The 26,615-nt window shown below is 38.8% G+C and overlaps 1 protein-coding gene across 6 annotated transcripts in view; it reads left to right on the top strand.

The window, feature by feature from the left end:
- vti1a (vesicle transport through interaction with t-SNAREs 1A) overlaps nt 1-26,615 on the top strand; it is a 135,930-nt gene that overhangs the window by 3,675 nt on the left and 105,640 nt on the right. For all 6 annotated transcript variants that reach the window (XM_074620367.1, XM_074620370.1, XM_074620365.1 and 3 more), the window contains exons 2-4: nt 2,128-2,186; nt 3,839-3,949; nt 22,098-22,175. In XM_074620367.1, the coding sequence (XP_074476468.1) occupies nt 2,128-2,186; nt 3,839-3,949; nt 22,098-22,175 (248 nt within the window). The remainder of the gene's footprint in view (nt 1-2,127; nt 2,187-3,838; nt 3,950-22,097; nt 22,176-26,615) is intronic.

The following is a 26,615-nucleotide window of genomic DNA, read 5'->3' as shown; positions in this document are numbered from 1 at the left end:
GATCTTAGATTTTTTATGATATTTGCAGTCTCACAATTGATAGCCTTGTGATTTGCTTTGAAGCTTGAAGTTTTGTTGACTTTTTATTTCAATTATTGAATGAATCAGAATCAGTTTTTATTCACCAAGTAGATACATACAAGGAATTTGACTCTAGTTTTTAAAGGTTAAAGGTTCTACTCACTCTACTCATATTTTCAGTTAAATGATTACTTTTAAGAATACATCTGAAATGGAGCTAATTTAAATAAATATTTGAATTGAATACGACTTAGGTTTCTTGAATTACTTTGTTTTTGACAGAGAAGATTGAGATTGGAACTGATTTACAGATTGGCTGTCTTTTCAAAGATGTTAAGTGTTTTCTATGGTTCCTTTTTCTGCTAATCATCATTATCTGAAAAGTCACTTCTTGGTGTATATTATGTGTAGTTTTAGGTATTCTTAAAACAGTGTTTTGTTTCAGTTTGCCAGACTTCAAGGACCCTTGCAAAGGGAAGACTTAGAGGAGAAATGGAGGCCTCCATCTATACTATTCATTCATAAGGCTGATTTCTGTTTTAAATTGTGATGATTTGGCCTGAACCTTGGTTTGTGACTAATATCCACAAGGCATTTGACATGTCACAGTAAGAAAAGCACAGATGTAAATAATACAATGAATCATTGCTGCCTAGGGTTGAGGTTCCTGGTATTCTCCTTGTTGGTCATTGTTGCCGCTTTGCTTCGGGGTGCCGCATCGCCCTGTCGGGGTTTATTTCACAACAATGACCCGCTCGCTGTACATTATCTTGCTTATTATACGGCTACTTACTTAAGAAATCAATAATTTGACACAAAAATGGTCCATAGCGACGGTCTGTTATACATAGAAGCGGTCTGCTATAAAGAAATGGTTAATCGTTTAATTGGTTAATTGTCTTTAAAAATGTTATCGTTTACAACCTGCAGAACACTTAAATTGTATATAGACGTTTTTTATTTCTTATTTTATTGTTGGTCATTGGTGGTTTGTATATACATTTATATAATATTTATATATACAGTTATTTTTTCACATACTTGTGTACACAACAGTCCTTAGTGTCTATTCCTTACCTTTATTGTGCAGCTTTGTTGTCCTTGTCCCTAGCTGTTATTTCTATTTCTGTGTAACCACATTGAGAGAGATGCAAAAAAGATGGAGTCAAATTCCCAGCATGTGAACATGTACTTGGCAAATAAATCTGATTCTGATTATGGAAATGTAAAAACAATGAAACTACATGTTACCAGAACTCAAACTGATGTCTCAAAATAGCTTATATTGTCCGACCAGCAATCGAAAAACGTAAACAATTTCAATTAAGCAAACAAATTCAAACATTCAAAATTTCGTAACCATATATTTGGCTTAATAATGAAACTTGGTTATTAATCTGTGACTACCTAAAATTGAGGTAATTTAAACATATTTTGTCATGCATTTCAAAGTTTTGGTCAATCTACTCTCCTTTTTTGTCTCCATTAAGATATGTTGCGTTAGTGATGCTTGTTTCAAACATTTAATGATGCTTGATCGCTTAACCACCAGACCAGACTTCTTTATTTCATGTGCTTCACTTTCGTGGCAAAGAGCTAATTTCAGAACAAGGACCAGTTCTTATGTGTGCAGAAATGAATTGGTTGTGTTGCTGCCTTAAATAACGATGGGATGTACTGCGGTTTACACGCTTCTTTGGAGCTCTCGCAAGTCGTAATGAGTTTCAATGGGTAATGTGGAGGAGCAGCCACGGGGTGAGGTGCCGAACGGCGCGTTAGTCATTCTGAGTGGGACTCATACTTCTGGCAAGTGAGCAAAGCTGACACCTCCCTTCCCTTTGAGTTGGCACGAGGTGTCTCACCGCTCCTCAACGGAAACCAACAAAGGCCTCATAGACGCCAATAACTAAGAGACATCAAATGTTGGCTCGTCGTGTAGAGAGAATGTGTAAATATATCTTCAAATGTGTCCTCGTGTGTTGTTTTCTCCCAGTCTTTCTTTCTCTCTCCCCCTCTCTTCCCCCGTTGCGGGGGAGTTAGGTTGTTGTCATGAAGCGCTGTTCCTCTGTCGGCTGATCAATATGTTGCTGTTTTTTTCTCTTTCAGAGGAGAAGACACAGCTGGTTCTAAATGTCGACAAACAGCTTGAAGAAGTCAGAGAGTTGGTACGTCTTTGATCAGTAATTTTCTCCTCTTCCCATTTCCTAAATAATGAATTTGTGGAAAAGAGGGAGGGGACAATTTTCACTGGCACCAGACAACAGCACCTGTATTATCCTGGTGGTGACATGACATGCACACACAAATACACATAAACACACACACTTCACATGGCGGAAAGGAGGCTTCCTCCTCACATGATTACTTTCCAGTAATCTGCTTTTAAGTGACACCCCTATGACACATTTCAAGCCATTATCTTGAGGTGGGAGTCTTCATGTTGCTGTTTAAAAACGAGCAAAGTCACCTGACAAGAGACAAATTGTTGTCGCAGTTGTCTTGTTATGTCACAGTGATTAGTTTTCCTCCAAATCCGCCACAGAGAGACCTGTCTAGCCAAGCATCAAATGTACGTTTACTTCATTCGCGGTGACATTGTTGGGCCCCGTGCATGTCGCCGCAATGAAGGGGCGCTCATAGTTGATTGTGTATTTATTTACGGAACAGCCTCCCTCTGTCGCAACTTTCATCACGGCTGAGTGATGCGAGCGGGAGGCATTTTCTTTTCACAATCAACATTGGAACGTATTAAAGTTAATGCCGCTGAAGTTACTCATTTCGGAAAAGTTGAATGTTTTCAGAGTTGTCACAGTTTCTATCTTGAGCAGCTGTTTGTCATGGATAGCAAATGCCTAGATGGTAAGAGAATGATCATTAGAGGATAGTGAGGCCTAGATTTTTTTTGCATCTGTGCAATAGTGCTATTAAACTGATTCTAATTTAAAGTACGGGTGTAAGAAAATATCGCAATAATATGTTTTGTGATACTGTATCGATTCTCAAAAACTATTGATTTTTAGTTAATAGGTTACATGCAAAGATTAACTCAGTCAATACTTTATTCCTCTATCTAGAGCTGCAACGAATAATCGATTAGTTGTCAACTATTAAATTAATTACCAACTATTTTGATCGATTAATCCGTTTTTTTTTAAGAGAAAAAAGTAAAAGTTCTCTGATTCCAGCTTCTTAACTGTGAATATTTTTTGGTTTCTTTACACATCTATGACAGCAAACTGAATATCTTTGAGTTGTGGACAAAACAAGACATTTGAGCATGTCGTCTTGGGCTTTGGGAAACACTGATTGACATTTCTCACAATTTTATAGACCAAACAACTAATTGATTAACCGAGAAAATAGTCAACAGATTAATAAGCGATGAAAATAATCGTTAGTTGCAGCCGTAGTTGTTACAGGGATTGTGATAAATGCAAATGATAGCATTAAAAAAAGTTAACTTTTTATACTCAGATTTTATACATATGGTGGTGTGTTTTTATACTATGACAGTTTTCCTAAAATTAGATTGAAAAGAATCGCGATATATCGCAATATATTGAATCGTAACCCCTGTATCATGATACGCATCGTATCGCCAGATTCTTTCCAACACACAGCCCCAATTTAAAGTGCACATTTCACCAGGTTGCTATCTTAACATTATGATGTAAATTTGGATCAGAATGAACTCTAAACCTGCCAATTTTGTAATGTTTTATATTCCATGTTATTTTTTTGTTTTGGAATGGAAAGTTTAGTGTTATCCAGGAAAAAAAAAGGTTGTTAAATGAACTGGATTAACTGCTGCTTTCAGCTGGAGCAGATGGACCTGGAGGTGCGGGAGATCCCCATCCAGAGCCGAGCCATGTACAACGGCAGACTGAAGAGCTACAAGCAGGAGATAGAGAAGCTCGAGAAAGACTTTGTAAGTACTTTCAAACTTTCTTAAATCTTTCTTAATGGTTACTTGAACATTACAAATATAACGTACATTATCAACATTTAGAAAATAATTTTTTTTAAATGTGACTTTCACACTATTTATGTGTGTGACATACTGTATTTATAAGTTGTCACCTTCTGAAATCCTTTGTGGTTTACATGCACATCCACTGTTTGCCCACTTTACCAAACTCCCTCTCTTACACACACACACACAAACAGTCCTACGCTGAAGCTCAGCGGTGCATCCATCCACCGAGGTTAATTCAGAGTTCGTATTTGAACTTGCAAGTGATGCCTATTGAGAACAGGTTGCGTGTGTGTTTGTGTTGTTGTTGCTGCAGAATCTGGCCTTGTTTAGTAATTCATAAATCACTGTATGTCTTGACTGGATCTCCAACCTCTATCAAAGCTTAATAAACAGCCCAGTCTTGTGGGTGCGTTGCTTTTAGTCCACATTGTTGGCTACCCGTGTTGCTCAAGGCATTTCACTTAATCAATAATGTGATAGAAATGAGCAATTATTTCATGTAATTCCAATGCTCGCTTGTTTTCTTCTTACCTTCGTAGCTTAAAAGATATCTTTTAGTTCATTGTTTGTATTCAAATCTTTACCTTGCAAAAATATGTATCTTTAATGATATCTTTATTGTTTTCTGTTTGTCTGTTATTGTTTTCCGTGCCAGTGCTCACAACACGATAATAAACCCGTAGTGTAAATGCAACCGACCTTGAGCTCGAGAGCAGACGAGAGCAGACGAGAGCAGACGAGAGCAGACGAGTGCTTCCGTGAATCAAATGCAATGTGAAATAAATCCCTGAATTTTATGTTTAGGAACTTTTTAGATTAATGCACAAAAGGCCCAGCCGGGATAGCTGCAGCGTTTAACCTTGTGGTTAAAGTGGTCCCAATGAAGTTTTGTTCCTTATTTTAGATTTTGGCAAAAAATAATCAGCAAACTTTTCTCAAAACCTTGAAATGAATCGATGGTGTTGCTTTCCTCTCAAATGAGAACTTTTTCTTTACTTCGATAGAGTGTTGTTTATTGTTGGGCAGCTAGTGCTTGAGGGAAAGGATTTCAGGAAATAATGGGAATCATCGCAAAACTTATCATTACAAATGTACAATTTTGGAGTGTTTGTCTTCAGAGTAAAATGTTTCTGGGTTTGTTACAAAATTAAATGAAAGTATTTTGAATGTTCTTATAAACGTTATGTAAAATAATGCAGCGTATTATGTCATAATTCTCACCTGTATCTTAACATTTTGTGTCTCCTACTACCACCGTCTATGTGCCTACTGACCGCTGACCAACAAAACTAAAGTGAATTAAGACCAGCTTATATTTCACCCTAATCATCATCTCAAACTGGGTCGATTATTTTCGTTATCGATTAATCTGCTGTTTTTTTTTCTAGATTAATTGATAAATCATTCGGTCTTTAAAATTTAGGGCTGTCCCGAATGCTTAGAAGCTTTGAAGATTCGACCATTGCCATGGTCAATATTCAAATGCTTAGTTTTTTAATATATCAGTGTATATATATATATATATATATAAGTATATAATAATAATAATGTATAAATCCCAAAACAGCCCATGAAATAAGGAATAATCCCACAACTATATTCATTATTCATATTCAGCATTAATTATTATTAGTTATTCTCAGAAGGATATCACCGTTTGTTGTGTGAAGAGGTGCGTGTGTACAGTTGTGCGGCAGAAAAATATCCATCACAGTTTCTCAATGTCCAAGTTGATGTTTTTAAATGACTTGTTTTGTCAGTCCAAAACCCAAAGATTCAGTTTAATATGATATAAAACAGAGTAAAACGGGAAATCTCCATATTTGAGATGCTGAAAAAAGCATTTTCTGTCATTTTTTGCATGAAAAATGACTTTAACGATTAATCGATCATCAAAATAATTGACTAGAATAGTTGACTAATCGTTGCAGATCTATCTCAAACGTCTGCTTAATACCTCATATCATTCACCACAAAATATTTCTAATCTGTATTGAATTAAAGTTGCGAATATAACAACAGTCCCTCCAATCCATCACTGTTCCAACAAACAAGCAAACAAGCCATTTGAATGGAGATATCATGTGCTAGTGATCTGTGAGAACACCACTGAGACGTGCTAACTGAGATCACAGGAGGAGATCTCCGTGCCAAGACAGTTTACTTTCCTCACCATGGGCTTTTAATTGGCTGCCGATTAATCTTTAACTTTTCTTCTCCCCACACTTACCGTGCTTAATCATCAAGCAGTTAACACCCACTGTGGCTGATATTGGTGTAAAATTTTCATTTGTATTCCTGGGGCACATGTGGGAAAATTTGCTTCTTTAGACCTGGAAAAATGTAGAATTTCATCCACTTTATAAAACGTCTAAATTCTTACTTCCATATCACTGCATGTGTCAAGCCCTGCGATACTGAAATGCAAAGCAGAAGGTAGCAGTCCTAGTGGATAAAGAATAAAAGAACATTTGCCCTGCGTGTAACTGTGACTCCCCAGTTTAACAGAGTCATTTTCATTGTTACACCTCTGTGTGTGGCGTGGTCCGATCAGTGTGCATTTAAACCAGGATCACCCACCTCACACAGTAACATCTAGTGTATCTGGTCTCCCGTAAATCTGATGCAAGTGTTCAGAAGGCAAGAACTTCAGCCCCTTCAGATGTGCCTCAGATGTGCCAAATGCTATAGCCGAGCTCAGCCTCTCACTTCCTGCAGGCCCGGGGAGGACATGACACTCGGCTCGAAAGGCGTCTAGTGGAAAAAAGGCAATCTCCTTTCTTTTTAATGTAAAAAGCTCCGGCTTTGTTGTGCTTTCCGCGGATATCAAGGCCTTTCCACTCCCTCACTACCCAATCTCCCCGCAACCCCACCCCCTACTGGCCTCCCACGGGTGTCTCCCCCCTTAACCTGCTCTCTCATCCTCCCATTCACCCGTGGTTTGAAGTCTTCCTACCACCGGTGTGCCAGCTTGAGACCTCATTCCTGCTCCTTTCCAGACAGGGCCCGAGCCGACCTCGGTAACCCAGCCATTTCATCCAGGAAGACGACTTATCAAACGGCCATCCCAGAGGTGTATATATGAGATGTAGCTTTGTTGGCTCGCGCTGACAGCTTCATTGCGATAATAGCGGGGACAGTGGGGGTCTTGAAGGTGCTGGGTCGTGACAAACAGGCATTGCCGGCACCCTAAAGGGGATGCCAGCCTGACCAAAAAAAAAGGCAGCGTGAAAAAAATTAAAGAACAATGACAATCCTATTTGATGGAGTTGGCTCGTCGTGGTCAGGGGAAGCAGGACGGCGTGGCTCTTAGCGGCGGCTTTGATCAGGCAAAGAAGAGGCCCAACGTAAGCTTAATTTAATGAAATCTATCGGGTAAACAGAGCAGCCATCCTCAAAGGGCCACGCTCGGCCCGTCCCAGTAGGGAAGGCGGGGGTTCTGCAGACGTCTGCTGTGCCTCACAAAAAACACAATCCACTTTTGAGGATGTGACTCAAATGATGTAGCACGCTAATTGTGAACGTGTGATGCCTCTGACATAATGAGGTGTCAGCTGTAAGCTGTCATAAAGCAACGTTTGGCTCAGAGATTTAGAGGTAATTTTGTCAGTCCTGGAAAGTCTGTTTTGTCAGTATGTATTTTTGATATCAAAGCGCTTCCTTTCTTACCCTTTTCAAAGGTGCTCCATGTTGTATTGTTAGGTCTAGATCTGCAACGATTTATCGATTAGTTGTCAACCACTAAATTACTTGCCAACTATTTTGATAATCGATTAATCGGCTTGAGTATTTTCTTTGACAAAAAAGTCAAAATTCTGTGATTCCAGCTTCTTAAATGTGGATATTTTCTGGTTTCTTTACTCCTCTATGACAGTAAATTGAATATCTGTGAGTTGTGGACAAATCAAGACATTAGAGGACATCATCTTGGGAACATTAATCAACATTTTTCACTATTTCCTGACATTTTATAGACCAAACAACTAATTTAATCGATTAAATCAAGAAAATACTCAACAGATTAATCGACAATGAAAATAATAGTTAGATCTGTGCTTGAATATACTTAGTAAATGGCAAATATTCTAATCTAACGTAGATTTAATTTAGCCTACAGTTAACAGTATGTCTTAACAGATTTTAAATCTATCATAATATCATTTATTGAAACAACTGTGTTCAACTTCCCGGCTTGTTTATAGTTCTTAAAAAATGTTGGTCACAAATATAAAAGCTATATCTCTAAATTCACTCTTATTACTCCACATTAGTTACAAGCAGGTTAGAGCACTTCTTAAAGGTTACTCATTATATCTGCATAATAGTTTTTCTATATACCTATTTTCAGTGCAGGGTCTCTTTATAATGTCTTACTTTTTACTTTGAGGCATCATCACACCTCCCACACTTTCTCTCGCTGCTGTGGTTGTTAATCTCTTTTTGCAGCAGATGGCGGTATTGCTCTAAGAATTTTCTCCTCCTTAAGGTGCAGGACAAGGACAATATTGGGCACATTTACCAATTACTTTGCCCTTCTGATGTATGAGTGGACTTGCTCTGATAAATCCCTCCACTTATTACAATGCCTGACCTCATCCTTTACGCTTTGTAATAGAGATTGAAAATAATGTTAGTAAAAAATGTCCTTGTGGTAAAAAGCCCATTTAATACAAAGTGCGATATAGTAGTCTAACTTTATATATTTTCTTTAGTTTGCTCCGGAAGTTAATTAAGGAAGCAAAACAAAATGTGAATGAAATAGTGCCTCCTTAAGAAATGTCTATTTAAATGTATATTGTAAACATTTCATACTGTAACTCTCCCATCTCCTCTCCTAATTAATCTTTCTGACATTAGTATTCTCCCTCCTTAAGGTGTGTTTAAGGTGTTTTTTATTTTATTTTGTTGTCTTTTTCAATAGCACAAACACTTGTGGTCCAAATGTGAGAGGCTTTGTGTTCAAGGATCCTTGACTCTGATAAAGTTAATTGGTAGTCATTCAATATCAAGCTCTGGCATGTTTTATTGTCGAATACTTCAAATTTTTTTCGTCATTAAGAGGTGTCAGTGATGGTCAAGGCAGTTTTGTTGAGAGTCGCTTGGTAATTCTTTAGTGCATTGTAGCAGGATTAATTTAGTTGCATCAACCCCAATTTTGGCTGAATAGAAAGCCATTGTTGATTAGTCATAATATGCTGTATAGTATCATGAACGTGTCATTCATTACCAAGCATAAGTGTTCCTTTTTGAAATACATACATACATATCATTACCCAGCCTTTATATGAGATAGATTGATACATAATGTGTAAAAATATGATGCGGTCAACTTTTGAACTGTCACCTGAAGTGTACGGTACTTACCTTTTTTAAAAAGGTTTGAAATCACAATGGAATCTTCTTTCTCAATCATTCCTAGCTTCATTTATCCCATTAATGATATTGAAAATATGTTTCCTGATATGGAATTACTAAGGGATACAACTATCCCTTCCTGATTTCCGATTGTCTTTTAAGGGCTATTGTGTTCGCAGTAACAGTCACGGTCAAGTGTGATGTCTGGACTGCCTTTTCCTTTTAATAAAAAACCTTTAGCTGGAATGCCTCCTAGTGTCCGCCCAGGGAGATAATTAATGCTTTTCCAAAGACTCGGCCAACCTTGAAATATTGAACAGTTTATTTGCCAGGTACACAGAGGTGAATGGAATGAACAGGCTGTTGGTGCTTCTTGTTTTTTTTACCTGGATATATGAGTTTCATAAGTAGTTATAAGTGACCTTTGAGAGATATAACTTAATTGGGACAAACATTGAGTGCTGTATTTAATGAATTGGTACATTGGACTTTTTTAAAGAACAACTTGTAAATAAGGCGGTTTGATTGAAATGAGGGAATACAAATAATTGAATCAGATGTTTATCAAATGTGAACATACCTCAGATGAGGCCAAGGCAAGCTACTATGTAACTACAGCTGCACCATTATGGCCAAAATATCAATATTGATATCACGATTATTCATTGATTTTAGCTACAACATATTTTTATTGCACTTTCACATTAAACTAAACAGAGCACTGCTTTCACTTCCATGCTAATGTACAAACTAGGGCTGAATGATGTTGGAAAAAAACTGACATTACAATATTTTTTCTGCTATATATATTGCATATTGTATGAAAAAATACAGGAATATTCACCGTACCCTTTTGGTACCTACATTGTAAAGTTAAATGCTTCGATCCGGTGCACTTTCAGAGCAAACTTAGCAACATTAAGAGCTAGATAAACAATTTTATGCTCTCAATGTAATCATAAACACATTGCTACATTGTATAGATAATATCTATACCAAAAAGTGAAGCCAAAACATCTCGATCACCAGCTGGTGGCTATAGCTGCTAGTTTAGGAAGCGCTTGATTTGACATGCAGCAGTTTTCTATGAGCAAAACGCGCTTTTTTAAATGTCAATATCACAGTCGATCATGTTCATTTAATTGTGGGAAGCCAAAATTGTGGGAAGCCAAAATTGTGATCGCGATTAATATTCGATTAATTGTGCAGCCCTAACTGTAACTCAGAATAAATTGGCTTGTTGTCGAAGAACTAATGAATGACTCTTGACTTTACCGCAGCTCCATGTGGCTGCATGTTTCAGTTGCCAGTAAGACTGCTATCAGAAGTTTTCCATAAGCCTCTTTTCCTGTTTCCAAACCCCAGAGCTATTTGTTGCGTCTGCATCTGAAGGTCAGCCGCCATCGGTTCATCATTGGCAATGAATTAACATCTTTCCAGGGTTCTGGAAATGCCATAAAAAGTATAGGCTATTGTCTCTGTGTGCATGGAGTTTAGTCTGAACTGTTATTTACTCTCCAGTCGAAGCATACTAAAACCTTATGCATTTAGAGAACCCTCCAAATATAACCAAATAAATGACGATGATGCTGCTCTTCATTTAGATGCTGTATAAATGTTTATATTCACTTTTTTAATTAGTGGTCATGGACAATTCAAGGTTGTGGAGACTATCCAACTTTTAGCTGATAGCGGCCATAAACTCATTATGTTCGGCGCCACCCAAATTGGAGGAAAGAAGAGTTTGCAAAGTCATTCATCAGAAAGTTGTGTATTCGTCTTAAGAAGCTCCGAATAAAATACATAAATGGCATTTTTTTTAAACCAGATGCTGATAATTATGTTGAGATTTAGGTTTTGATGGGAGATTTTAGGACCGCTGTACTTCGTAGCGCACAAGTCGTGATAAATAAATTAGCGTCGTTGTAATCCATCTTGAAGGGTTCTTGTTGTTTGCCCCCTGTCCTCGTTATGGTGACTCCAACATGACAGACCAACATTAGTTGGATGTTAGACACTTTAAATCGCCTTAGGTTGCCTTGGCTTACTTGTTCTTATTAAACACAGAGGAGCGAAGGCAGATTGACTCTTTTCATGGTTTGTTGCTTAACAACCCATCAATGACACCAAAGTCTAATCACTCCTAACCAGTTTTCCCCCCAACTGACAGGGATTTTTCCCCATATATTTTCTCTGAGTGCAGATTTAAGATGTAAACAAATAGATCTTCTTCTCGACTTATGAATTACGTCTTTCATTTGGAAGTTGTTGTGCGCAGTATGTCTTCTTCGAGCCCCTTTGTGGATTTGTGGTGTTGGAGGCTTTTCCATGTCCTCTTTATGGACACCAAGATGGGATTCATTTTGCGGATTAGCCTTTCGCCGCTCATGTTGAAACCATTTTTCATGGGTTTTGATGGTGTAATGGCAGCAGTGGGTCAAATCTGGGTTGAAGGACGGTGTCACAATAAGGACAAAAGGGTGTGTTGTCCAGAAGTGTCGTGTTCATAAATGATTATATCAAAAAAAGTGAGTGAGACACAAACCAGAACATCACCATGTGCAATAGTTTCCTGATTCTTTTTGTTACTTTTTTTTGTGATTAAAATGTGTTTTACATGTTTAAATTCTAGGTGCCACTGAAACTTGCTGGTTGTTTTACTCTTTCCTACACGCTGACTAATCATTAATAAGTAGTTAGGGCTGTGCAATTCATCAAATTTGCCACATTCGCAATGACTCTTGAAACACGGGACCCCCGTCTTGTTTACCATGCTTTATTGGTGGGACTTTTTTGCCGTCATCACCATTAATATCTATACAACCAATATATTTATGATTAAATTGTTTACAAGAGCACAAATTTGTTCATAGATCTCTTAAATTTGCTCTGAAAGTGCACCAGATTGATGAATTTAACTTTAAATTTAGGTTACAAAATGTTCTTTCTAAATACATGATGTTTACAAAGTCAACGAGTAAGTTGAGTTTGGTCTCAATTACCAAAATAATTGGGATTATGATTTTTGTTGAACAAGCCCACGTTTTGGTTTGTATTGCAGTTTTTGGGTCACAGTTTCGGTTTCAGTTCAGTTTGTTTTGCACATTAGGGAGAAGAAAAATATAATAATTTCCAATGTGTTTGAACTCCAAAATATATAAATAAATAGATTGATGGTAAAGAATGACATTTATTTATTATATGAAGCCATAACACAGATTGTATACATAAAATAAGGCAGGCTACTTAATAATCAAGTCGGCCTATGCTCAGATAGTTGCCTCTTCTATGTCTCTTGCACCTCATCAAATAATTAGCCGGTCTGTATTTAGCCTAATAGTGTTGCAACGGTTCAACAAGCCCATGGTTCGGTTTGTACGTCATTGAATTGTTCGTCTTTTTACGGTTTGGTTGTGCATCCCTGATAGTAATCATGAAGTGTTATTGATGGTTGATTGACATGTCTTTCAAGCTGAAAATGCCTTTTTTGGCAAAGTACGGGTGGTCACTCCATGACTTGAGTAGCATGACAATGCCGTCAATCAGATGTGATGGCAGTTAAGCATCAATAGGGGATAAACAACAGTCTTAAACTCCATTTTCCACTGCTACTATAATAGTTTATTATCAAGTTAACAATTTAAAGTAGTTAATAGCACTGTTTATGACCACAATTATAGAGGCAAGACTAAAACCATGCTGGAAAAGCAGCATGTCTTTACACTGACTTCACCCAGTAGTGTAATTCAGGGTATACGCAGGTATACTGAGTATACCCACCTCTTTTTCTGGTGTTTTACAGTATACCCACCAATCAGCCAAAAAGCCATAGGAATATATAGGAGAGTATACCCACTCCCTCCTTGGTAACTTATCCATCTCTACCTAGTAGTACACCCACCTTATCAGTGACCACCACACCACTGGTGTCACCCTTATTTTTTACCAGACCTGATATTAAAGTTACAGGAAATACGAGTGCAAAATGATTATAAATCAAATATGTTTTCCAACTTTTTTTTATGAATATGATAAGTGTTAAGATAAGTATGCCAGACAGAGAAGTGTGAATACATTTTGGAGACATCTGCTTTACTGTCATCCATGTGAGTTTTATGGTCATTAACAAGATGAGTTCTTGTCAGTAGTCGACTCGCAGAAAATCACATAGCCTATAATTTGTAAGCAGATCACCCCCTGCTCCCTTCTCCATCTCTTTATGTTAACACTTGTCTGTATGGGTGGGGTATCTGCATTACGCCTGGAGGAGCACAGGTTTTGTTTGGCAGTGTGCAAATTCGGCCGTTATCCTTCCACGCGATCGTTTCCTCTCTCGCTTATCTCTCCATGGCCCCTCCAAAGTCGCCGCACTTCCACACACACTGACAGCGATCAGTATAGCTTTCAGACGCTTGTCTGGCTGAGTCTGCCATGAAGCGAAAGGCCCTCCCAGGTCCCCTCGCTGTCCTCGGGGCTTGTGTGATTGAGTGACTGGAGTGAGTGGGGGCCAAAGATAATAAGGGGGAAAATCTAAAGACATGGGGCGATGATATGATAACACCCCCTTCCTCCTCCTTCCTCTGCTCCCTCTTTTTACTCCCCTTTCCACCTCCCCTTCACTTTTCCTTCTGTTCTTCTTTCTGTCCTACCCCCGGTTTCCTTGCACCGAGCCTGTCCCACGCAGCAGAGTAAACCAGAAGTGACATGTGACACCCACTCCCCAGTGATGTGCTGACAAGCGGGTACTAGAATAGGTGACAATGTTTTCTTTTTTTTTTTTTTGCCAGACTGGCTTAAGTATGGCGAAGGCATTCATGAAGTATTTATGAAATACATTATGAATCATCGGGTCTGTGTTTTTCCTCTGTATTTTAGGCAGTGGCATTTGCTTTTTAATAAGTAAGCCTCAGAGAAGGCGAGAGTGAGGAGAAGGGTAAATAGAGGAAGAGCTCTTTACATTGCATCTTTCCTGGCGTTTCTTTATAGTCAAAGCTCCGTGTTTACAAATGTTTTAACCCCCTGCTCACACCCCCTTCACACACACAATTAAACTTAGTTTCTTCCTCTCATCCTAAGTGTTTCTAATGAGGGAGCGTGTCGGAAAGAAAGGGAAAGTGTTTTTGCTCTCAGCGACCAACAATTTTGCCTTTCCTCTGGTGTTTTTTTGAAGCCTGCAGTGGAATCTGGCTGTGGCCTTGATCAGAATTACATTGTGGAAGATGAATTAGGGTTTCTTTTTCAATTATCCCAGAGGTTGGCCACCATTAGAGCATCAGCCTGCTCCTGCAGTGAGACTAAACTCTTTAGTTTTTGTTCCCATCATTACCATAGAGCACTTGTTTGTTCTGCATTGTCAAACTTTTTTTGTACATTTTGTCTTTGTACATTTTCTTTCAGAAATGATCTGTTTCAAATAACACACTCTAGTGCTTGAATGAAATGGCCCTAGAATTCCCAGTAGGAGAAAAAATCAGTTGCCCATTTAAAAAAAACAATACAATTATAAAATAGCTCATTAAGTTAATGTTATTTATGTCGTTTTTTTTTTTTACTTTGCAGTACTTTTGAAGAATGAACTGTTTTTGTGAATATTTCAAGTTGGCTATTTCCCATAATTTTTTGAACCACTGTTGTAAATTCCAGTACAAAACCTGCAGACTCCCAGGAAACTGGTGAGTGTATTGGGAAGTTCAGGAGGGCACATGTTGGAAGGGCTTTGGAAAGGGGGCCTTACTGGCCTCATCAGCATTTGAATGTGTTCTTGCTACTGAAATAACAAAGTATACATAAATATATAGAGATAATGATCTGGCTAAGTCCCTATATGTGCTGCTGTATTCTTATGCTAATGCGCGAGCTATTCAGCGCCAACAATGGTCACATTACAAGAAAAGGCGAAGCACTGAAGGAGATAGTCTTCTGTGCGTGTCCACTGACGGACTGACGCGCACACGCACACGCTCAGCAGGCCCGACTCCTCTCCCTTTGTGTCTAGGTTTTTTATTTATTTTTTTTTTTATTACATTTTTCAATTTTAGATAACACTCCAAGAATAGACATCAAACAAAAATGAATCATAAATCGAGGTCAGGAGTGAACCTCTTTCCAAAGCAGAGAAAGGGTTAAAAGTGAAGGTATTTCTTTCTTTAAAAAAGATGGGAAGACTGATAGGAGAGGAGCTCTTCTCAGCAGAGGGTTCAGTGAACCATATGTAGGTAGCCACAGGCTAATGGGCCGGTTGGTCCCTGGCTTGCCAGGTATCCTGCATTGCACATCTCCTAACACCCCCCCTCCTCCTCCACACACACTCTCTCTCTCCTCGTCATCCTCCAACACCCACCTCTCCCACCCCTCCCACCTCCACTCTGTGAAAATCCCTCCTCCACTTTCCTCTAATCTCACCTTTTTCTCTGGTGCTGACCCGGGGAGGCCCACTTTATTCCCCACTGCACGCCAGAAGCCAGCGTTGTGATCGGAGCCCGAGCCCCTGTGCTGGTTCCCCCTCTCCTCTCCTCTCTCCTTGCCCTGGCTGCCCGCCTCCCCGACGGCTCTGCTCTATTGATTTACTCCTCCAACCAATGCTGTCTGTCTCTGTTTTGCACCACCAGCACCTAGGTCCCTCATCTCTATAACCCTCCCTTCTTTCCCCATTTTTCTCTCCCTTTCCCTCTCTTCTTTCTTTCTTTTCACACTTTCTTTCTTTCTTTCTTTCTGTCTTTCTGTCCCCTTCTACACAACCACGGGCGAAGAGAGAAACCCCGACACGAACACGAGAGAAGGAGGGAAAGAGAGATGGAAGGATGGGGGGGTGTGGGAGGGGAAACGGCGCCTTTGATTTTTCATTAGAAGCGCCTCCATATTTTAATATTGGGTTTAATCGGGCCCTCATGCCTTAAAGAAATAACCATTGAGAGATGATCCCTCGGCCTTCAAAAAGTATATGGCGCTTCTTCAATCAAAGCCCTCCTCGAATTTGCTCTTTTGTTTGGAGTTCACTTGCAATCCTTCACCCCCGCCTCCCTCCTCGTCTCTTCTCTCGCCGCCTCTCGGCCTCTCGCTTTGTGGGTACAGTCGTTAGGCTTATTGACTGATCTCGGCTGTACTTAGCAATAGAAATGACTTTGACAGGGAAATACACCACCGGTATCACAGAGGTAGCAGCATGAAAGGCCCCTATCAGGATAGTGTACTCTTTCACCAGCAAACGGCTTTCCCCCCAAGAGATAAAATCCTGTTTACTTGTGGTATAATATAAAAGAAGTTTATAGATTCAGTGTGGAAATTTGCATTATTTTTTTTTCTTTATTGAATTAAACTAATAAGAAGTTTTTCATAGATGTCTCTGACCGTGTTTTTTTTCTTTTAAAGATCTTTTTGAAGCTGATACACCCCGTCACCCTAAAATAAGTCTCCTCACCTCACACCTGTTTAGATATGTCGCAGACTCCTTTATTACCTCGCCTCGGTTGATCATTCACCTTTTTTTATTTGTGTTTTCGACAGCGGCTTCTCCGAGACTCCTTCAGGTTTTTCATGGATGTGGAACACAATGCCGCGTGCGTCGAAGCCACCAAAGCGCCAACCTGTGAGCTAATGAGAGGCCCCATGCTGTTATCTAAGGCTCCGGCTTCTCTACCACTGCTGCACTTCTATTAGGGGAGAGAACACACGCCGGGCTACCGTTCACATATGTCGCGCGCGTACGTTCTCTAAAGGAGGTTTCCCCGGGATGCAAAGCCTCGTGGAAGCCTTCCGTCGTTCGTACAGTGGCCCTCGTGCACGCGTATGCACTCCCACGAACGCACACAAGTGAGGGATTCGATGGCACCAAAGACCACAATAAAACAAAGGCACAAATGACACCCTCCTGTGACAATCCCAATTGTAGCTGCTTGCGTTCGTCTGATAATATATCAAATGCATTTAAAAAAGAGCTCTTACTTAATTGAACAACCTCTCCCAATTTGTTTGTGTTAAAGGAGAGTAAAAGACAACAATTTTTGTGTGTGTGTGTTTTCCTTTGTGCTGTGTGTGTGTGTGTGTGTGTGTGTGTGTTAAACCCCTGCCGAGCAGAGATGCATTATTTAAGATGCTGTTGTGATACTTGTGCCTGCTTAAAGGTCTCAGCTTCCTTTTAACGCCATGCCGCATCGGTCCACCTCTGCCCCCGCTTGTGGGGAGGGGGGGACCAGAGTGGGACCTGCTGGTACTGGTCCACACATCACCTGGGAAAATATCACAGCGGGGGGAGGAAAGGAAGCAATATCGATAACCTTTGAGTCTAGCACACATAAAGACATTTTATTAGCTCACGTTATTGTCATTTCCTTGCTGATTTTAAACTCAAGGATATTAAACCTAGAAAAAGTTTTTTTTATTATGTATTTGTGCATTTTAAGCACACCTGAAAGTTATTATTAAAATGGTGGTTTTGATAAGTTTCCACCTACATTGAGCAGCTTTAACAGTTAGGAAAATACAAGGTTGAATGCCAGATTCAGACAAGCACACGGAGCCCGGACATAAGTGTTATTGGGTCTAAATTTGGAAATGCCCAGCCGCTCTCCTACTGGTGTAAAAGCCCGTAATGGAACATAGTGTTGTAAATTGAATGTGGTTAATTACTCTTCATGCTATGCCACCAGCCGTGTGTGCAGGGCGAAAAAGGAAAAGCTTGGGAAAGTGGAGGGAAAAAGCGTCTGCAGAGGAACTTCAGGGCCCCTCATTACACTCTGCCCCTGGGTATTTTTACGCCTTTTATTTCCCATCTAATGAACTGTTTACATTTTTCAGCTTCGCAGGCGCCACAATTATTTGCGCTTGTCCTTGTGTCACTCGTTGCGCTGGGCAAAAAAAGCAAGGAGGAGAGTTGGAGGGCATTGAAATGTGTAAATATGAATCTGGGTTTATTTGATTTTAATTTTTTTTTTGTAGATAGGGAACTTTTCTTTTACATTACAAAGATTGTTGACTGCTTGAAATTACGAGAGGTCATTGTTTTACAATCATCTGTAAACAGATGTTTTTTAAAGATTTACTTATGGTCTATGGAGGAAGTTAAAAATCATCATGTTAATTTAGTCAATATATCCCCATATACTAGAAAGAAATTGCACACAAAGGAAAGATCCATATATTTGCTATAATTAAATAAATAGCATTTGCTGCTCAGAGGATTATGCCAAACTGATTAGCATATCTGATATGAATTGTTATGCATGCATATGTAATTACATTTTGATGGGTAAAGAAGAGTCGCTTTTTTTTTTTTTTCCTCTTCGTCTGCTATCCATGTCAACAGAGGTAAAACGTGTGTTTTTGACAGGACACCAGCACCTCCATCGCTGCATTTGACGGGATGTGTGGAGTTTTAAAGGCAGGCCACTTTGCATAAAGTTAAGATGTACCTTTGTACTTTTCCTTGTGTGCTTCCGGGAATAGAAGCAAATTCTCACCCAAGATTAAAAAAGTGACAAAAGACAGACCTTTCAAAAGGATTAAAAAAAGCTTTTTTTTTTTTTTTCGAGCAATAAGGTATCTTCTGAAAGCGTTCATTCTTTTTTAGATTACAAAGCCTGATTAGCTGGTTTCGTCTTAAGATGCGGAGCTCAGTCTTTTACATACTGTAGCTAGAATGAGAGCATTTCAGAGCATTTCCTTTATAGAATAGAAGATTTCTTACTATGGAACAGGTATCTGATATCTGCTTTCCTGACCTCAAGAGTGATCCCGTTGTCACATTGCAATTCTTTTGCTTAGCACCTTAACTTCTAATCAAAATCCGCTACTGTATTAAGCAGTCAATATTGCACAGCTGTTTATGTTTCACATCAAATGGGAAGGCGGTAATCACTCAGGAATCTGTTGTTTTCCTGAGGGGGAATCCAAAAACCGGAGTGTATACTGTAGGTACAGGGGAAGTAGCGGCACACTTTCATTTCAATGACATTTTCCATTCTTTATACTTTCCCTTTGTTATCTACACTGTTCTCATTGCAGAAACGCTTCATACATTCATCTGTAACAGACAGCTATTTAGAAATACCAAAAAACTCCCTGCATATGGTTTGAAGGCGACGTAAGCCTTAACATTCAAATCAATGCTTCTCCCAGGCTTCCTCGTCTCAATTACTGGTGAAGTCGTCGTTCCCCCTAAGTTGCACTGCAGCTCTTTAAGATGAAACTCCACTTAAATGGAATATGTGGGTGTTTTTCCTGGCAACAAATATGTGTGTGTGTCTGTGTGTGCCTTGTGTACAAGTGTACACGCTGGCTTCAAATTGATGCTTTTTGTCTTTCTGGTTTTACTCAAATCTGAAATTTCTTTTTAAAGTCCTGACCGCAGCAGAGTGACCACTTATTTACCTCTGCACCGAAAATACTGACAGTCGAATTTAAAGTTAAAAATCAGCATAAAAGTTAGTTAAATTTTTAGATTATATAATTTCATATGATCACTTTCATTATTTTTTAAAGGTCTTATTGATGACGTTTTTATGTAGACGAATACTTTAAAAAAAATTAAATACATCCACAGAGCTTTTAGAAAGGTACCGAATAAAAGTATTGCTTTTTCCTAAAAAAAAAAATATTTTGATTGTGATTAATCATTTAAAAAATTTTGATGGGTCCAAAATTAATTTTTTTTGTTTATCTTTATGGAAGATATCACACGTTTAGTTTCCACTTCTAACAAGGTGTGACATCTAGTGGCTGAATGTTATCAATGTTATCAATAAAACCTTTAAATATACATTTTCTGCAAACATTTCAACAAAAGAAGAGTTTCAGAAGAAAGATAAAAAGCAATAATTATTATATTATGTACGTTTAATTCACCTATATTTGCCATAGAGCGCCATATCTATGTTATTGATTTTAATCAAGAGTGTTGAAAGCATATTTAATAAAAAATTAAGTATGATGAATTCATGGATTACACACGTTTCTCGTAGTTTTTCTAGATATTTTAGAATTTGCTGGCACATAATTGAGTGTTGCAACAATTATCACAAACTTAAAAGTTCATAATTAAAGTGTTGTATGGCACAATCACAAAGCAATTGCAGACAAAACAGCACATTTTGACACATTGCTCCTGTGTAATGCGTGTTGAGGAGGGAGGGGTGGGGGGGCAATGTTGTGTTTTATTTGAGTCCGCGCTGCCGATCTCCTCTTTTCCCCACAGTGGGAGTTCTGTGGTTAGCTCAGGTCCCCGTGGTTGAGTATTGTTTGGGTGCGCTCTTTATCTAATGGGTTTTTGTGGTCTGGGTCAATCAGGCCCTCCGTCTAGTCGGTAATTACTCCAGAGGACTGTGGCCCTCACCATCACGATAATAACAGCCAAATCACATCAGCCATGACTTTCCACTCAGTGCTCCAGATTATGAGGAGAGACAAATAAAAAAAAAAAAAAATCAACCGGCTCGATTGTGATTGGCTCCAAAGTTATTTCAATCAAGGAACTTGATATCATCACTCACGAGGTTAGAATTGGCTTTTTCAAGTTTGATTTGTGCTTCTCTTACGGACGGTGGCATCAAAGTGCTTCATGCAATAGCTTCTTCTTCAAACTTTTACTGATAATAGAAAGATACTGGGGAAAGGATATACTGTATTTGAGGAAAAGAATGTCCCCACCAGGTAATTGGTGTTCCTTCACTGATTCCCTTACTTTGTTTTATTTATTCAGAGTCGAGAACTAAGTAAATATAGAAAATAGAAAGAATTTGTGCTGAGAAAAAGTGATATTTTCATTCCTGTGCTGGTGTTTGTCTTTGATTTTGCCCACCTCCTGCAGCCCACCTAGAAACCCTGTCAAGGCAGGGAGAGAAAGCGAGGGAGGCTTAGTAAACACTTTCTGTGTCTGCTGCTGGTGTGTATTTAGTTTAGAGGGCATGCCAAGAGGCTGTTTTTCCATGGGTCGGGCGTCTGTAAACAAGCGGTACAACGGCAGCCCACTCTTCGACAATCGGAGGTGGCACACTCTGAAGTGTGTATGAAATGTGTGAGTGTTTGTCTTTTTGGGTTTCAGTTTTTTTTTTTTTTTTTTTTTGGACATGGCATTCCCTCTTATTCTAGCCTATCTGGAGACAGAGAAAGAGAGAGAGTGAGAGAGGGTTTGTGTGTGCTAGAGAGAGGCAACCCCAAATCCGATGGGCCGCCAATGGGTGATGAATTATTCCCTGTCTGAGTCTCAGCATTGGTGTTATCACAGAGCCTGCTACTGCACTGGGATGACAGCGGTGACAGCCCCCAGAAAAGATTTAGCGCTGACAAGTGATACTTCCTCATAATACATCTCCCTGGCCCTCTCCTCTGTCCCCCTGTTCCACAATCTCTCCATGCACACAAGATGAGGTTTTTTATCCCTCAACTTATATTTGTTTAAGTGGGCAAGGTGGTGGTGGTGGTGGGGGGGCTCTTTGCCATCACTTCTGTGGCACAAGTGCACTAGGTACAGTAGATCACCTTGGAAGGAGGCTTGGGCACAAACCCAGACATGCTTGTTTTCAGTTGTAGGGGTACACACTCGCACACATACACACAACCTGCATGCGTATGACTCAGTTTGTCACCATGTTCCATTAGGGGGCTCTCGTGCTTAAGGAATGCCTGTTGTGTTTTTTTTTGCATCAACAACAGTACTAAGCCATATTTCCCCACTTGTTTTCCCCTCTTTCTCCCCTTCTCTTCTTCTTCTTTTTGTCCTTCTCCCTCATCCTCCTCCTCCTCCCCCATGCAGAAAAGGTCACGTATTGCCTACAGTGATGAGGTGCGCAACGAGCTCCTGGGGGATGAAGCCAGCTCCTCGGAGAACCAGGTGAGGTGCTAATCAGGGGCCCCGAACGACACACCAGTGTGGGTGGCTGACTGGCCCCAAGGGCGAGGAGGTGGGCCCCTCGCAGGGGCCATCGAGAGCCGAAACAAACCGCATTGTCACCAAGTCATGCGGAAGGAACACTGTTTAATGCAAAGCTGCGCTGCCAGTGAGCGGGCTCAGGGCATGGGACCGCTGTCTGGCCAAAGCCAGATTGTGACCGACACACACACACACAAACACAAACACACAATCCAACACAAATTTAAATCCAAAAACCGGGCCTCCCCACTCCAACCGTCCCACAGCTGTTCTCCTGCCGGGTGTAGACTTAGGCCAATAATAGATCCTCCATCGACGTCCACACGCACATACAGACTTACGTGCACACGCAAAATGCTAAATGTCGTCCTCCGGTCTTTCTTTAAACTCCAAGGGTGGCGAACCTGCACAATGCAGACACTCAAAATGAATAACAACGCAGATTCAACACTATATATATATATATATATATATATATATATATATATATATAAGAAAAATATTTTGGTGCAGGGCTCCACACAAATGATCTTTTCGCCCCCTAATATTTATTTATTATTATTAAATATCAGCTCTTAATCAAAAATCTTAAATTGGACTTCTTTATGGTTTTGATGTATTATCTCTCAACATATTCACAATAGGTTTATTGTTTATTAAAAGCCAAATGACTGACATTTTGTTTGAGTATCAGTTCAGCCTGTTGAATTCGAGAGATATAAACAACAGATAAAAACCACATTAGTAAATTTCATTCAATGTCTACAAAAGCTTCATTCACAGCTTGTTGTGAACGTGGCAACGAAGAAGAAAAACAATTATCTGGAATTGTGATCTTAATTGCCCAAAATATGCCACATGTTCTTTTAAACTTAAGTTGTTTTGAATAAATGTAGAACCGCATCAAAACAACGATACATCAACGGATTCAGCAAACAGCGTTTTAACATTTAAGACGCACTTACCTATTGCTCACCTGCACAGCTGCCACTCACATGCAGCCACTCTCAACTATGACCAAACGTCTTTTGACTAATTATATATTACCTTTACAATCGGCTGTCAACTCGCAGGGGTTACTGCGTCTCAAGGCACACACACACACACACACACGTGCATGCAAATAAATACTTTGCATTTGCACACTCAAAAAAGAAAAAAAGACAAAGAAATGCATATTTGCACATTTAGTACCCCAGTGCTTTATGGGAGTATATTTAGATGATTCACAGCTAAGCAAAGCTAAATAAAGTTGTCTGTTTTTTTTTTTTTTAACATTTCCCTATTACCATTTCAATGATGACCCATGAACTACACATCTTAGAAACATATGTATCAAGAACCGAGATGTGTAATTGAAATGCATATTCCTGGCAAATTAGCAAGACACAAAAGTGACTCTGACATTTTCTGCAGAAGTTGGAAGGAGATCTGCTGTCAGAAATGTCACGTTTGAGACACTGAGGAGTTCTATCAAAATCCTGTCAAGAAAAAAAAAAAAGGGAATCTCATTTCATTTCAAATCCCTTTCATTAAACATTTATCCAAAAATATTTAAAAGTAATATTTATATATCTAGATTTTACACATCTTAAAAAGAAAATCATTGAAAAAAAGTATCCGTATAGAATTAATATTATGGAATGATGTTATACATTTTATATTCTAAATTTGGGAAATTGCTGTTTTATTTTTGTAATTGTTAATTGTAATTTTGCACATTAGTTGCAATGTTATTGTTTATTTTTTATTATTCTTGACAATAATTATCAAATAATAATTTCATTAAAAAATAATGATATTGTTTTATATCAAATTATTGTATTCCTAAATGAAAAACACTAAAATGTCACACGTCAGGAACATTAGAGGGAGCAGAATGTGACATTTAAATCTATCTACAGCTTCCTTAATTCTCAGTTCACATCAACATAATAATGTAAATTAAGAAATGCAAAATAATATTAATTAAATAGAATTAATATTAAAAGGTATGAAATATATTTAATTTAAAACATATTTATCTTTGGGAATTTAGGCCAAAAAAAAAATTCAAGCTATAGTAAGTGACATATTCCTTTCATTTCTTCGTTTTATTTTATTTTCCCAATTTTGTTGTTGCAAAAATGTTAACAGTACTGAAATAACTGAAGTAACCTTAATATGTTTAAAACATATTGAATTGTAAAAAACACAGTAATAATTAGCAATAATAATGTCTAATGTAAAACTTTAGAAATTGTAATTATACACAAGCCTTAGGAAGAGTTCATGCTGGGGGCAAAAGCAAAGTAAATAGATGATATACATTTTCCCTTTTTTCCTCCCAGGTGCCGTATTTACCTCATTTTCATTTAAAAACTTGTGGAGATAATACTTGTCTTGCTGTGAGTGGAGTACTCGGAACTTCAGAGTTTTTTATCTAACGAGACGGCGGCGATAGGAGAGGGGAAAAGATGGTGGGGGCCGGGGCAAGTCGGTCAATTTAATTCCTGACGATCTGAAAGAGGTCAGGATCATTTCATATAGCCCTGGCTGAGCAGATCATTACCAGTCACAAATCTGTTGGTTACATGGCAAGGATTTATAGCTAAGTAAATAGGGAACCGTCATAAGTTCTGAAAATGGCGTATTGGCCCTGCGATAATGGCTAAAGGACGATTTAATAGAGTTCGGCATTTATTCGTTATCTGTATGCGGACAGAGACTGAATTGGCACTATCACTCGGTTTTTTTAATAATGTGGTAGGCTACCATTGCACATTTTTTCCCTTTCTGTTTCCTCTGCATGCAACACACGCACAAATGTTGGTGCGCACACACACAGAGAGACACCACACACAAAGCAGCGAATGCACACACGTTTTTTTTTTCACACACGAACACTATACGGAATAGTTTCAATTTCAGTCACAGCAGAAGGCTTGGCCACAAGAGATTGTGCTGGTTTGAGCCGGCATGGACCAGATTTTACAGGCTACAAAGGAAGCAGATTACCACTTGTATCAAATTCCGTATTGGATAAAAAAAAAAAATCTTTTGTTTGAAAAAAAATAAAATAAATTGCTGATTATCATAACAGAAAAATTGCAGCAGTGCAATTTTGAATACTGGCTGGCATCACAAAAACACAAGGCAAGGCAGGAGTAATTATAACATTTACAATATTCTGTATTTACTGCTCTGTATCTCTTGAGCAACGCGAGCATCGTTGGCTTTACCAAAGAATGGATGCCAAAGAAAAATAAAGCAAAACAGGAAGAAACGCGGCTCAACATGCCCCATCGTATAGTTTTAACAAATCCTCCACGAGGACTTGCAATCAGTCAGGCAGCACAAATGAGCTCGAACAAGTTTTGTTTGGTGCCCATTGACTGATGGCTGAGCCGGGGTGAGGGATCGCAGGATCTGCTGGGCTTTTTTCAAGCCCCCAAATAAGCACATCCACAGTGTAGTTTTAAACTTTGGCCTCTTCAATAATGCATTCTTAGTGGGGAGTTGTTGCTCGAGTTAGAAAAAGACGGTTTCCACTCTTAAGTGCGTCTTGTTGCTGCCGACATTTTCAAGGAAAAAGAAAAAGAAAAACATGCAATTATACTTGTTTACCTCCCACATTACACATATTGACAATATTTTTACATTTGCAATATTGTAGTGAGTGAGGCGTTGTATTTTTTGATTGGTGGAAAAAACAAACATGTAAGAGCTATTTTTTGAGATGCTTCTAAAATTACAGGGGTGAGTGCTGTGACAAATGCAAGAACTTGATATTTTTGTTTGTGTTTTATATAGATTCCTCCTGAATTTATTACCGTACGACACATTTCTTCGAGTGTGTTTACTAGTGGTGTAATATAAATAGAGGAGACGAATGTATACAGTATTATTTTTTTTAGGATTTCAGTATAATAGGTGCAAATGTTAAATGTAAGTTCTTGGATTTATTCTGGTCATAAGAGCTTAATTTTTTATCCTTTTTATCACTTGTTTTGAATTACTTGAACAAACTGTTTTGTTTTTTTTGCCTTAAAGTTAGCAATCAAGTTTTTACTTCAAGATCTAAGAACTTTCACCTTTACAAAATTATTCCAGGCTCACAAAATTCAAAATAAACAAGTAACAGTGGCCCTGAGCCTCCCTTCAGATCTCCTAATCTTTAATGTTGGCCAAGAATTGTGGATTTAAAAAAAAAAAAAAAACACCTCTAAAAAGGCTTGCAAATCAAGAAATGTGTCCTTCCCCTTTTTTTCTGCCAACCGTGTTGCGTTCCCACGATAAGCCCCAGCCTTCTCTACAGCACTCACTTAAGAACAGGCCAGGGAAGCAACCTTTTTTTTAATTGTGATTAGGCATAATTAATGGCAAATGGGATTATTTCCCCTCCCTCAAATGTCTGATTCA

Source organism: Sebastes fasciatus, chromosome 20 (assembly GCF_043250625.1).
Source record: "Sebastes fasciatus isolate fSebFas1 chromosome 20, fSebFas1.pri, whole genome shotgun sequence".
Taxonomy (NCBI): Eukaryota; Metazoa; Chordata; class Actinopteri; order Perciformes; family Sebastidae; genus Sebastes; species Sebastes fasciatus.
This window is presented reverse-complemented; position numbering and strand designations above follow the sequence as displayed.